Raw genomic sequence first — 14,363 nt, forward strand, 5'->3', positions numbered from 1 at the left:
TCAGAATCCAGGACTACACCTTGAACACACACATAAGAGTCCAGGACTACACCTTGAACACACACATCAGAGTCCAGGACTAGACCAAGGGACACACACATCAGAGTTTAGGACTAGACCTTGAACACACACATCAGAGTCCAGGACTAGACCAAGGGACACACACATCAGAGTCCAGGACTAGACCAAGGGACACACACATCAGAGTCCAGGAGTAGACCAAGGGACACCCACATCAGAGTCAGGACTAGACCTTGAACACACACATCAGAGTCCAGGACTAGACCTTAAACACACACATCAGAGTCCAGGGTTAGACCTTGAACACACACATCAGAGTCCAGGACTAGACCTTGAACACACACATCAGAGTCCAGGACTAGACCTTGAACACACGCATCAGAGTCCAGGACTAGACCTTGAACACACGCATCAGAGTCCAGGACTAGACTAAGGGACACACACATCAGAGTCCAGGACTAGGCCTTGAACACACGCATCAGAGTCCAGGACTAGACCTTGAACACACGCATCAGAGTCCAGGACTAGACTAAGGGACACACACATCAGAGTCCAGGACTAGACCTTGAACACATACATCAGAGTCCAGGACTATACCAAGGGACACACACATCAGAGTCCAGGACTAGACCAAGGGACACACACATCAGAGTCCAGGACTAGACCAAGGGACACACACATCAGAGTTTAGGACTAGACCTTGAACACACACATCAGAGTCCAGGACTAGACCAATGGACACACACATCAGAGTCCAGGACTAGACCAAGGGACACCCACATCAGAGTCCAGGACTAGACCAATGGACACACACATCAGAGTCCAGGACTAGACCAAGGGATACCCATCTCAGAGTCCAGGACTAGTAGACTAAATAAATACATAAATGCACTGTAGGCAGCCTCACCCCTCACTGCTGGGTGTAGTGCAGGTGTTTGACCAGCAGGGGGTGGTGGTGGTCACATCAGAAGTGTGCTTCACACCACAGGACCATGGTGATAGTATCTATTGCGTAACACCGCTTATGTAACCTTTGTTGTCATGTGCAGATAAAGAAGGCCTTCTCAGTGTTGAGGTGACCGTGTGGGGGTGATAAAGTCTTACATCCCTCAAAAAGAGGTGCTGCTAAAACATGCATGAACATATCATGTAGCAACAATAACGTGCAGTCTCCTTCCAGCTGCTTCTCCATATTTTCATGGATACATGTCATGCGTCAAAGATATTACTTTAACATCCTCGGCCGGCGTTATGGACTCATTGGGTATGGCGCAGGCGAGCAGCGCTTCACCAAAGTTAGCATGGTTCTAAAAGTGGCTAAGCTACAGAAAATGCTACCCGTTACATGTGCGTATAAGTATATATGTACATATGTATGTATATATGAGTATATGTGTATATATGTACATATATATGTATATATGAGTATACGTGTATATATGTATGTATATACACGTATGTACATAAATGTTTATATGTGTACGTATATATATGTGTGTATATATGTACATATATATGTATATATGAGTATATACTGTGTGTATATGTACATAAATGTTTATGTGTGTTTATACGTGTATATATGTATATATGAGTATATGCTGTGTGTATATATGTACATATATGAGTATATGTGTGTATATAAGTACATACATTTATAAATGTGTTCATATGTGTATATATGTACATATATATGTATACATGTGTATGTACTGTGTGTGTATATATATGTACATATATGAGTATTATGTGTGTATATTTTTACATAAATGCATATATGTGTGTTTATATGTGTATATATGAGTGTATATATGTACATATATGAGTATTATGTGTGTATATTTTTACAGAAATGTATATATGTGTGTTTATATGTGTATATATGAGTGTATATATGTACATATATGAGTATTATGTGTGTATATTTTTACATAAATGTATATATGTGTGTTTATATGTGTATATATGTACATATATGTGTATATATGAGTGTATATATGTACATATATATGTATATATGAGTATATACTGTGTGTGTGTATATATGTACATATATGAGTATATGTGTGTATATATGTACATAAATGTATGTGTGTTTACATGTGTATATATGTGTGTATATATGTACATATGTATGTATATATGAGTATACACTGTATGTATATGTACATACATGTATATGTGTTTTATATGTGTATATATGTACATATATGTATATATGAGTATATACTGTGTGTATATGTACATAAATGTATATATGTGTGTTTACATGAGTATATATGTGTGTATATATATATATGAGTATATACTGTGTGTGTGTATATATGTACATATATGAGTATGTGTGTATATATGTACATAAATGTATGTGTGTTTACATGTGTATATATGTGTGTATATATGTATATATGAGTATATACTGTGTGTATATGTACATAAATGTATATATGTGTGTTTATATGTGTATATATGTGTATATATGTATATATGAGTATATACTGTGTGTGTATATATGTACATATATGAGTACTATGTGTGTATATATTTACATAAATGTATATATGTGTGTTTATGTGTATATATGAGTATATATGTATATATGAGTATATACTGTGTGTATATATGTACATATGAGTATGTGTGTATATATGTACATAAATGTATATGTGTGTTTACATGTGTATATATGTGTGTATATATGAGTATATACTGTGTGTATATGTACATAGATGTATATATGTGTGTTTACATGTGTATATATGTGTATATATGTATATATGAGTATATACTGTGTGTGTATATATGTACATATATGAGTACTATGTGTGTATATATTTACATAAATGTATATATGTGTTTATATGTGTATATATGAGTATATGTACATATATATGTATATATGAGTATACACTGTGTGTGTATATGTGTACATATATGAGTATATGTGTGTATATATGTACATAAATGTATATGTGTGTTTACATGTGTATATATGTGTGTATATATGTATATATATATGTATATATGAGTATACACTGTATGTATATGTACATACATGTATATATGTGTGCCTATGTGTATATATATGTGTGTATGTATGTACATATATGTATATATGAGTATATACTGTGTGTATATGTACATAAATGTATATGTGTGTTTACATGTGTATATATGTGTATATATGTATATATGAGTATATACTGTGTGTGTGTATGTATGTACATATATGAGTATATGTGTGTATATAAGTACATAAATGTATATATGTGTGTATATATGTACATATATGAGTATATGTGTGTTTATATGTGTATATATATATATATATATATATATATATATATATATATATATATATATATATATATATATATATATATATATATATATAAAACCATAAATGCCAAAAAATCCTAACTAATTATAAACATATACATGAGTGAAAAATGCATCAATAATCAGAATTGTGAGCTAGCCAAAGAGTCCCGATCATTCATGAGAGTGCGTACAGTTTCATGAAACGACGTAACACGTACTAATAAAGTTCATGACATCACTAAAAAGTGCATGTTTGTGGACAAAGATGTTGTTGCAGCGTGATGCTGACAGCAGCACTTCCTCATCAGCAGCACAAACACATCATGGCTGCGGCGTTCTTGGCGTGCACGCCGCATGTGGGCGCCGTCCTTTCCCAGGGAAGCTTCCTGGAAGTGGCCTTTTAATGTTGCATGTGTCGCCTGCAGCTCTTTTACTTCACTAAACGCTTTTTTTCCCCCCTGCAAATGCATGATTCATTTGCAGGCTTCTTCAGGTTGGCGTTTCATTCATTTCCTGTTTCAAGCTAAAACAGGAAGTGCTATTTCGACATAAACCGACCCAATGTCAAACACAATCCGCTCAACCACGGGAAATTTCCAGGGTCAAACACTGCAGTTTTCCAAAGCAAAAATATCTGATGAAAACAATCAAAAGTAAGACTAGTTCGAAGTCCACCTTTCAAAATGCTGTTAGCTCATTGCTAATTTAAATGGGATATGCCATATCCATGCTACTGATTAGCATTATTGATATTGCGAGGCGATTTCAACACCTAAAAACGTGGCAATGAAAACTACAACGAAGATGAATGTTACAATTAAAACACAGCTGGTGTGTAATAAGTACAATACTTACAGTATTAACACTTTGTAGGACTCAACGAAAGACACAAGTGGCACTTTTTAACTTAAAGGCAAAGACTACTTCCTGACTGCGGTAAGACAACCAGGACAAACTGAAATGAAAAGATAGTTGCAAATGATACTCAGAAGTGTAAATTTTTGTAAACAAAGAATAATTAACACACAAACATAACAACAATGAGTACACTCCAAGGTGATGACCGCCACTAGGGGGCGTGATTGACATATACTGTACATTGCTGCTGATTGCCACTAGGGGGCATGATTGACATATATTGTACATTGCTGCTGACCGCCACTAGGGGGCATGATTGACATATACTGTACATTGCTGCTGACCGCCACTACGGTGCATGATTGACATATACTGTACATTGCTGCTGACCGCCACTAGGGGGCATGATTGACATATACTGTACATTGCTGCTGACCGCCACTAGGGGGCATGATTGACATATACTGTACATTGCTGCTGACCGCCACTAGGGGGCGTGATTGACATATACTGTACATTGCTGCTGACCGCCACTAGGGGGCATGATTGACATATACTGTACATTGCTGCTGACCGCCACTAGGGGGCATGATTGACATATACTGTACATTGCTGCTGACCGCCACTAGGGGGCATGATTGACATATACTGTACATTGCTGCTGACCACCACTAGGGTGTATGATTGACATATACTGTACATTGCTGCTGACCACCACTAGGGGGCATGATTGACATATACTGTACATTGCTGCTGACCGCCACTATGGGGCATGATTGACATATACTGTACATTGCTGCTGACTGCCACTAGGGGGCATGATTGACATATACTGTACATTGCTGCTGACTGCCACTAGGGGGCATGATTGACATATACTGTACATTGCTGCTGACCGCCACTAGGGGGCATGATTGACATATACTGTACATTGCTGCTGACCACCACTAGGGGGCATGATTGACATATACTGTACATTGCTGCTGACCGCCACTAGGGGGCATGATTGACATATACTGTACATTGCTGCTGACCGCCACTAGGGGGCATGATTGACATATACTGTACATTGCTGCTGACCGCCACTAGGGGGCATGATTGACATATACTGTACATTGCTGCTGACCGCCACTAGGGGGCATGATTGACAAATACTGTACATTGCTGCTGACTGCCACTAGGGGGCATGATTGACATATACTGTACATTGCTGCTGACCGCCACTAGGGGGCATGATTGACATATACTGTACATTGCTGCTGACCGCCACTAGGGGGCATGATTGACATATAGTGTACATTGTGAGGTGTGTGTGGTTGTGGTTGATGCAGGCCTGAGTCTGGTGGTGGGTTTGGTGCTCTACATCTCCAGCATCAACGACGAGGTGATGAACCGACCCAGAGAACCCGAGCAGTTCTTCAACTACCACTATGGCTGGTCCTTCGCCTTCGCCGCCTCCTCCTTCCTGCTCAAAGAGGTCAGTCCTTGTGTGCAGTTATTATTGTTACATTTACTGTACATCATTGTGTGTGTTGTAACATATACTGTAAATCATTGTGTTACATATACTGTACATTATGTGTGTTGTTACATATAGTGTACATTATTATGTGTTACATATACTGTACATCATGTGTTGTTACATATATTGTACATATGTGTGTTACATATATTGTACATCATTATGTGTGTTACATATATTGTACATCATTATGTGTGTTACATATATTGTACATCATTATGTGTTGTTACATATACTGTACATCATATGTGTGTTACATATATTGTACATCATTATGTGTGTTACATATATTGTACATCATTATGTGTGTTGCATATATTGTACATCATTATATATGTTACATATACTGTACATCATATGTGTTGTTACATATATTGTACACATTATGTGTGTTACATATATTGTACATCATGTGTGTTGTTACATATACTGTACATCATAATGTGTGCTGTTACATACATTGTACATCATGTTGTGTGTTACATATACTGTACATTATGTGTGTTACATTTATTGTACATCATGTGTGTTGTTACATATACTGTACATTATTATGTGTGTTGTTACATATACTGTACATTAGTGTGTTGCTACATATACTGTACATCATTGTGTTACATATATTGTACATCCTGTGTTACATATACTGTACATCATCATGTGTGTTGCTACATATACTGTACATCATTGTGTGTGTTACATATAGTGTACATCATTAGTGTGTTGCTAGATATACTGTACATCATTGTTACATATATTGTACATCATTGTGTGTTCCATATACTGTACATCATCATGTGTGTTGTTACATATACTGTACATCATTATGTGTGTGTTACATATAGTGTACATCATTAATGTGTTGCTACATATACTGTACATCATTGTTACATATACTGTACATCATTGTTACATATACGGTACATCATTGTGTGTTACATATACTGTACATCATTATGTGTGTGTTACATGTAGTGTACATAATTGTGTTACATATATTGTACATCATCATGTGTTACATATATGTACATCATCATGTGTGTTGTTACATATACTGTACCTCATTATGTGTGTGTTACATATAGTGTACATCATTAGTGTGTTGCTACATATACTGTACATCATTGTGTTACATATAGTGTACATCATGTGTGTTACATATACTGTACATCATTGTGTTACATATACTGTACATCATCATGTGTGTTGTTACATATACTGTACATCATTATGTGTGTGTTACATGTAGTGTACATCATTAGTGTGTTGCTACATATACTGTATATCATTGTGTTACATATATTGTACATCATCATGTGTGTTGTTACATATACTATACATCATTTTGTGTGTTATATATACTGTACATCATTATGTGTGGAGTTACATATACTGTACATCATTTTGTGTCTTGTTACATATATTGAACATTATGTGTTACATATACTGTACATCATTTTGTGTGTTACAATGTACAACATTGTGTGTTGTTACATTTACTGTACATCATTGTTACATATACTGTACATCATCCCCACCTTCTACCTTCCTAGTCACGTCCGTTGTGTCCTTGGGCAAGACACTTCACCCTTTGCCTCTGATGGCTGCTGGTTAGCGCCTTGCATGGCAGCTCCCGCCATCAGTGTGTGAATGTGTGTGTGAATGGGTAAATGTGGAAATAGTGTCAAAGCGCTTTGAGTACCTTGAAGGTAGAAAAGCGCTATACAAGTATAACCCATTTATCATTTATTTATCATCATGTGGGTTGTTACATAAACTGTACATCATTGTGTTACATATAGTGGAAACCATCATGTGTGTTGCTACATATACTGTACATCATTTTGTGTGTTACATATACTGTACATCATTGTGTGTTGTTACATATACTGTACATCATTGTGTTACATATAGTGTACATCATCATGTTTGTTACATATATTGTACATCATTGTGTTACATATACTGTACATCATTATGTGTGTTGTTACATATACTGTACATCATTATGTGTGTTGTTACATTTACTGTACATCATTGTGTTACATACAGTGTACGTCATCATGTGTGTTGTTACATATACTGTACATCATTGTGTTACATATAGTGTACATCATTGTGTTACATATAGTGTACATCATCATGTGTGTTGTTACATATATTGTACATCATTGTGTTACATATAGTGTGCATCATTGTGTTACATACAGTGTACGTCATCATGTGTGTTGTTACATATACTGTACATCATTGTGTTACATATAGTGTACATCATTGTGTTACATATAGTGTACATCATCATGTGTGTTGTTACATATATTGTACATCATTGTGTTACATATAGTGTGCATCATTGTGTTACATACAGTGTACGTCATCATGTGTGTTGTTACATATACTGTACATCATTGTGTTACATATAGTGTACATCATTGTGTTACATATAGTGTACATCATCATGTGTGTTGTTACATATATTGTACATCATTGTGTTACATATAGTGTGCATCATTGTGTTACATATAGTGTGCATCATTGTGTTACATATAGTGTGCATCATTGTGTTACATATAGTGTACATCATTGTGTTACATATAGTGTGCATCATTGTGTTACATATAGTGTGCATCATTGTGTTACATATAGTGTTTATCATTGTGTTACATATAGTGTACATCATTGTGTTACATATAGTGTACATCATTATAGCATCTAATGTCTATTGAGGAGTCAATGTGTGTGCAGCATCATGTGACTTCCTGCCCCTCCCCCCTCCCCCCCTTCTTCTGCATCACTATTTGGTGCAGTGCACACTTCAGTGCAGCCCCCCCCCCCCTCTCATCATCCCCCCTCCCACCCCTGCTGATTTGCTTTCATGTCCAATTACATTTAAAGTAATGCTGTCATAAAGCATGTACATTGTTTATTATTACATGTTTGTCACATTGATGTTTATTATTACATGTTTGTCGTATTGATGTTCATTATTACATGTTTGTCATATTGATGTTTATTATTACATGTTTGTCATATTGATGTTCATTATTACATGTTTGTCATATTGATGTTTATTATTAGATGTTTGTCATATTGATGTTCATTATTACGTTTGTCATATTGATGTTCATTATTAGATGTTTGTCATATTGATGTTTATTATTAGATGTTTGTCACATTCCTACATAGTTGCAGCACACATGTGAGTACAAGTACATACATTAAGTTACATTACAGTAAATACATTTCCAGCACCATGATAATAATATGATCATAAACGTGATCATTTAACTAACTACAACCGTGATATGAAAGCTGTAATGCACCAACCTCCCCACTAGGAGGACACCTACACCACAGTAAGCAGTTGGGGTTGAGGAAAAATCATTTTGAGCATTTAGTGTAAAGAAGTGCGTGTAAAATGTCACTTAATGGATGGCAGAGCACTTCACATGAAATGTTACAATAAATGTACGCCTAGCCGCTTCCTGCTCCGCCACTGATAAGAGTGTTGTCACTGCTCCCCGTGGTGTGCTGGGTTGGCTCCCAGCTCAGAGTTGTTTTGCACATTTATGTTATGATGGAGTTATTTCTTTTTTTTTTTTTTTACACACAAAATGTTTTGTCAAACACTCTCGTTCCCATGAAATTGTTTTAGCACATCAAGTATGATTTAAAAGTATAAACACATTTTTTTTATTTTTTTTAATAAAAAGCATTGTAAGTGAAATACATTTTACATGCACATTCATTTTGATTGTATTTATCTATTTAAAAAATATATATTTTACATTTTATTTAAAACCTAAGTTTTTACCTTGAATTTTGTAATTAAAAAATGAATTTTAACACTTTTAACAGACAGTTTAATGGTATTTTTTATTTCTTAATTTAAAAAAAAACTTAGAATCAAAACCAAAGTTAAAATAAAATGTAATATTTAAATTAATATGGAAACTTTAAACAAATGAATTAAATTAAGAATAATAAATAATGAAGACTAAAATGAGTGAATGTTATTTTTTGGGGGGGCCAAAATGTTTTTTCATTTCATTTTAGCACAAAATCCCCATCAACTTGAAATCAATTTTAATTTAAAAGAAAAAAGGTTTTAGATGTAATTTACTTGTTTATTTATTGCATTTTCTTACATTTAAATGGTAATTGTATTTTTTTATTTTTTATTTTAATTAAGATGTATTTATTTTTTACTTTTTTTTAACATAAGATTTTTTTTTTTTTTCTTAATAAAACAAAATTAAAACTATATTGATTATTTAAATTAAAACGGTGTATAAATTAATTAAATAATAAAAAGTAAAAATTATAACTTTTGTGTTTGTCACCTTTCTGGCGCACGTGATGCGTTTGTGAATTATATTTATATAGCGCTTTTCTCTGGAGACTCAAACAAAGCGCTTTACATAGTGAAACCCAGACAGCGGAGATCGAACCTGGAACCCCCAAGTTGCTGGCAACCGAGCTGTAACATTTGGTTGATTTTACCAAAATAAAAGTCCGCCCCCTTTAGCCAGTGGAGCCTGCAGGGGGCGCCACAACGCCCTGGTGGTGCAGGCGCGCCTGACAAGGTGACCCCTCCCCCTGTCTTTTTTCTCAGGGCGCGGGTGTGCTGTCCGTCTACCTCTTCATGAAGCGCTACGCCGAGGAGGAGATGTACCGCCCCCACCCGGCGCTCTACCGCCCCCGCCTGTCTGAGAGCAGCGACTACAGCGGCCAGTTCCTCCACCCGGAATCCTCCTGGCCTCCGCCGCAGCGAGGCCGCAGCACCTCGGAGGCGTCCAGCGACATCTCCATCCAGCTCAACCGACCGCCGCCGCCGCCGCCGAAAAGCGGTGCCTCGAAGGCCGGCCGGGGCAGCCCGCCGCCCGGGCCTTCGCCCGCCTACCCTAACCCCCCGCCGCCGCCGCCGCCATCTTCCGGGCACACCCTGCCCAGGTTGCCTCACCCCCAAGGCCAGGGTCTGGCGATGCCGCCGCCGCACGTGCCACCCCCCCACTACCACGCACACATGCACATGAGCGCCTCCCCCTGTTAGGAAGGTGTGGCGTTCAGGAGCAGGAAGGACTGTTCGGACATTTTACGCACGCCGCCAAAACATGGAACCTTTTGACTCCATGGAATGTGACTTCATCATCTTCTTACATCATCAGCGCGTCTTTATTTGTCACCGCCATAGGAAAAGGAGATTCATTTAGCCCGGTTTACCCGACACATGAAACGTGACGAATTAGGGCGGTCGGACTACCCACTTTATACTGTATATCCTACAACGTGTTTTGTGACGATTCCAACTTTGACCACGACCGTGTAGCGTGACGCTTTCCATCATTTCCAACAGACTGCATTGCAAAAGGATTAACCCTACTCCTCTTACGCGAGATCCACCCAGGAAGGGGGGGCCGTATGGACTATGTGGCTTTGAAGGGAAAGCACTCATGACTAGATGAGGCAATTTCCCACAAGGAATTGCGTGTGAATGCTCCAATGCTGACGTTGAACTGAAATCCTGGAATTTTTTTCGAATTGTTGAAGTAGAACACACAATTCCCGAACAGGCGGAATATTTTGAGGTTGGAACACTTTGAATCAGATGAAAAATGTGGGAATTGTGAAACTTTGAAGAATATCCCATTGATTTCAATGGGAATTTCCCCAAAATTTGGGAATTTCGGGAAAAGCGGGAATTTTTTTGATAATGTTCTGAATGAGTTGAAATGGTTGGTGTTGGAATTTTTTCAAATCAGTCGAGAAATGTTAAAGTCGTCACATTTTTAATTGAGAAATGGTATTAAGGAATTCCTGGAATTTCGGGAAAACCGGGAATATTTCCAGTTCGAACAACAACTTCGTTTTTTGTCCTGATTAAGAGGAATGTTTTGACGGTGGAACGGTTGAAAAATGTGGAAGGAGTAGTCGACTAAAAAAAGGGTGGAAATAGGGCTTTGGCAAACCAGGAATTCTGGAAAATCATGGAATTTTTTAGGACTTGGAAAAAAGGTAGTTTAAATTTCCAGGGTGGTGGAATACTAAATCGGTTGAAAAATTAAGAAATGGTGGAAGTTTGAAAACTTGCCAATTTATTTTGAATGGGGATAATGTCCCTGAAAACTGGGAATTCTGGGAAATCCGGGGATTTTTTGAAATTGTTCAAAGAGACCACACAATTTTGAACACGCTGAATATTTTGGAGTTGGAACGGTTTGAATCGGATGAAAAATGTGGGAGTTGTGGAACTTTGAAAAATATCACAATGGGAATTTCATGGAAATTTGGGAATTTCATGGAAATTTGGGAATTTCATGGAAATTTCAGGAATAGCTGGACATTTTTGGAAAATGTTAAAATACTTGAATATTCCGAATGAGTTGAAATGGTTGGTGTTGGAATTTTTCAAATCAGTCGAAAAATGTTGAGGTAGTAAGCAACATTTTTAATTGAGAAATGGTATTAAGGAATTCCTGGAATTTCGGGAAAACCGGGAATTTTTTCAGTTTGAACAACAATTTCATTTTTTGTCCTGATTAAGAGGAATGTTTTGACGGTGAAACGGTTGAAGTGGGTTGAAAAATGTGGAAGGAGTAGTCGACAGAAAAAAGGGTGGAAATAGGGCTTTGGCAAACCAGGAATTCTGGAAAATCTTGGAATTTTTTAGGACTTGGAAAAAAGGTAGTTTAAATTTCCAGGATGGTGGAATATTGAATCGGTTGAAAAATGTAGAAATGGAAGTTTGAAAATTTGCCAATTTATTTTGAATGGGGATAATGTCCCTGAAAACTGGGAATTCTTGAAAATCCGGGAATTTTTTTAAATTGCTGAAAGTTTTTGAACACACTGAATAATTTGGAGTTCGAACATTTGAATCGGACGAAAAATGTGGGAGTTGTGGAACTTTGAAAAATATCACAATCGTTTCTTTGGGAACTTCATGGAAATTTGGGAATTTCATGGAAATTTTAGGAATAGCTGGACATTTTTGGAAAATGTTAAAATACTTGAATATTCCAAATAAGTTGAAATGGTTGGTGTTGGAATTTTTCAAATCGGTCGAGAAATGTTGAAGTAGTAACATTTTTAATTGAGAAATGGTATTAAGGAATTCCTGGAATTTCGGGAAAACCGGAAATGTTTCCAGTTCGAACAACAACTTCATTTTTTTGTCCTGATTAAGAGGAATGTTTTGATGGTGAAACGGTTGAAGTGGGTTGAAAAATGTGGGATAATGTCCCTGAAAACTGGGAATTCTTGGAAATCCGGGAATTTTTTTAAATTGTTGAAAGCGAGCACACAATTTGTATCTAAAATGTGGGAGTTGTGGAACTTTGAAAAGTCCCATTCATTTCAATCGGAATTTCATGGAAATTTGTGAATTTCATGGAAATTTCAGGAATAACTGGAAATTTTTGGAAAATGTTAAAATACTTGAATATTCTGAATGAGTTGAAATGGTTGGTGTTGGAACTTTTCAAATCGGTCGAGAAATGTTGAAGTAGTAACATTTTTAATTGAGAAATGGTATTAAGGAATTCCTGGAATTTCGGGAAAACCGGGAATTTTTCCAGTTCTAAAAACAACTTTGTTATTTTGTCCTGATTAAGAGGAATGTTTTGATGGTGGAACGGTTGAAGTGGGTTGAAAAATGTGGAAGGAGTAGTCAACAGAAAAAAGGGTTTGAAATAGGGCTTTGGCAAACCAGGAATTCTGGAAAATCCTGGAATTTTTTAGGACTTGGAAAAAAGGTAGTTTAAATTTCCAGGATAGTGTAATATTGAATTGGTTGAAAAATGTAGAAATGGTGGAAGTTTGAAAATTTGCCAATTTATTTTGAATGGGGATAATGTCCCTGAAAACTGGGAATTCTTGGAAATCCAGGATTTTTTTTAAATTGTTGAAAGCGAGCACACTATTTTGTATCTAAAATGTGGGAGTTGTGGAAAAGTCCAATTCATTTCAATCGGAATTTCATGGAAATTTGTGAATTTCATGGAAATTTGGGAATTTCATGGAAATTTCAGGAATAGCTGGACATTTTTGGAAAATGTTAAAATGCTTGAATATTCCAAATGAGTTGAAATGGTTGGTGTTGGAACTTTTCAAATTGGTCGAGAAATGTTGAAGTAGTAACATTTTTAATTGAGAAATGGTATTAAGGAATTCCTGGAATTTCGGGAAAACCGGGAATTTTTCCAGTTCTAAAAACAACTTTGTTTTTTTGTCCTTGATTAAGAGGAATGTTTTGACGGTGAAACGGTTGAAGTGGGTTGAAAAATGTGGAAGGAGTAAGGGTAGAAATAGGGCTTTGGCAAACCAGGAATTCTGGAAAATCATGGAATTTTTTAGGACTTGGAAAAAAGGTAGTTTAAATTTCCAGGATAGTGGAATATTCATTCAGTTGAAAAATGTAGAAATGGTGGAAGTTTGAAAAATTGCCAATTTATTTTGAATGGGGATAATGTCCTTGAAAACTGGGAATTCTTGGAAATCCGGGAATTTTTTTAAATTGCTGAAAGTTTTTGAACACGCTGAATATTTTGGAGTTCAAATGGTTTGAATCGGATGAAAAATGTGGGAGTTGTGGAACTTTGAAAAATGTCCCATTCATTTCAATGGGAATTTCATGGAAATG

The 14,363-nt window shown here is 36.4% G+C and overlaps 1 protein-coding gene across 1 annotated transcript in view; it reads left to right on the forward strand.

Annotated features, from left to right (window-relative positions):
* LOC133660523 (voltage-dependent calcium channel gamma-7 subunit-like) overlaps positions 1-12,400 on the forward strand; it is a 68,618-nt gene extending 56,218 nt beyond the window's left edge. Inside the window, exons 5-6 of the mRNA XM_062064061.1 lie at positions 5,532-5,677; positions 10,338-12,400. Of these exons, the coding sequence (XP_061920045.1) occupies positions 5,532-5,677; positions 10,338-10,775 (584 nt within the window). The 3' untranslated portion in view covers positions 10,776-12,400. The remainder of the gene's footprint in view (positions 1-5,531; positions 5,678-10,337) is intronic.
* Positions 12,401-14,363: the final 1,963 nt, after the last annotated feature.

Source organism: Entelurus aequoreus, linkage group LG11 (genome assembly GCF_033978785.1).
Source record: "Entelurus aequoreus isolate RoL-2023_Sb linkage group LG11, RoL_Eaeq_v1.1, whole genome shotgun sequence".
Lineage (NCBI taxonomy): Eukaryota > Metazoa > Chordata > Actinopteri > Syngnathiformes > Syngnathidae > Entelurus > Entelurus aequoreus.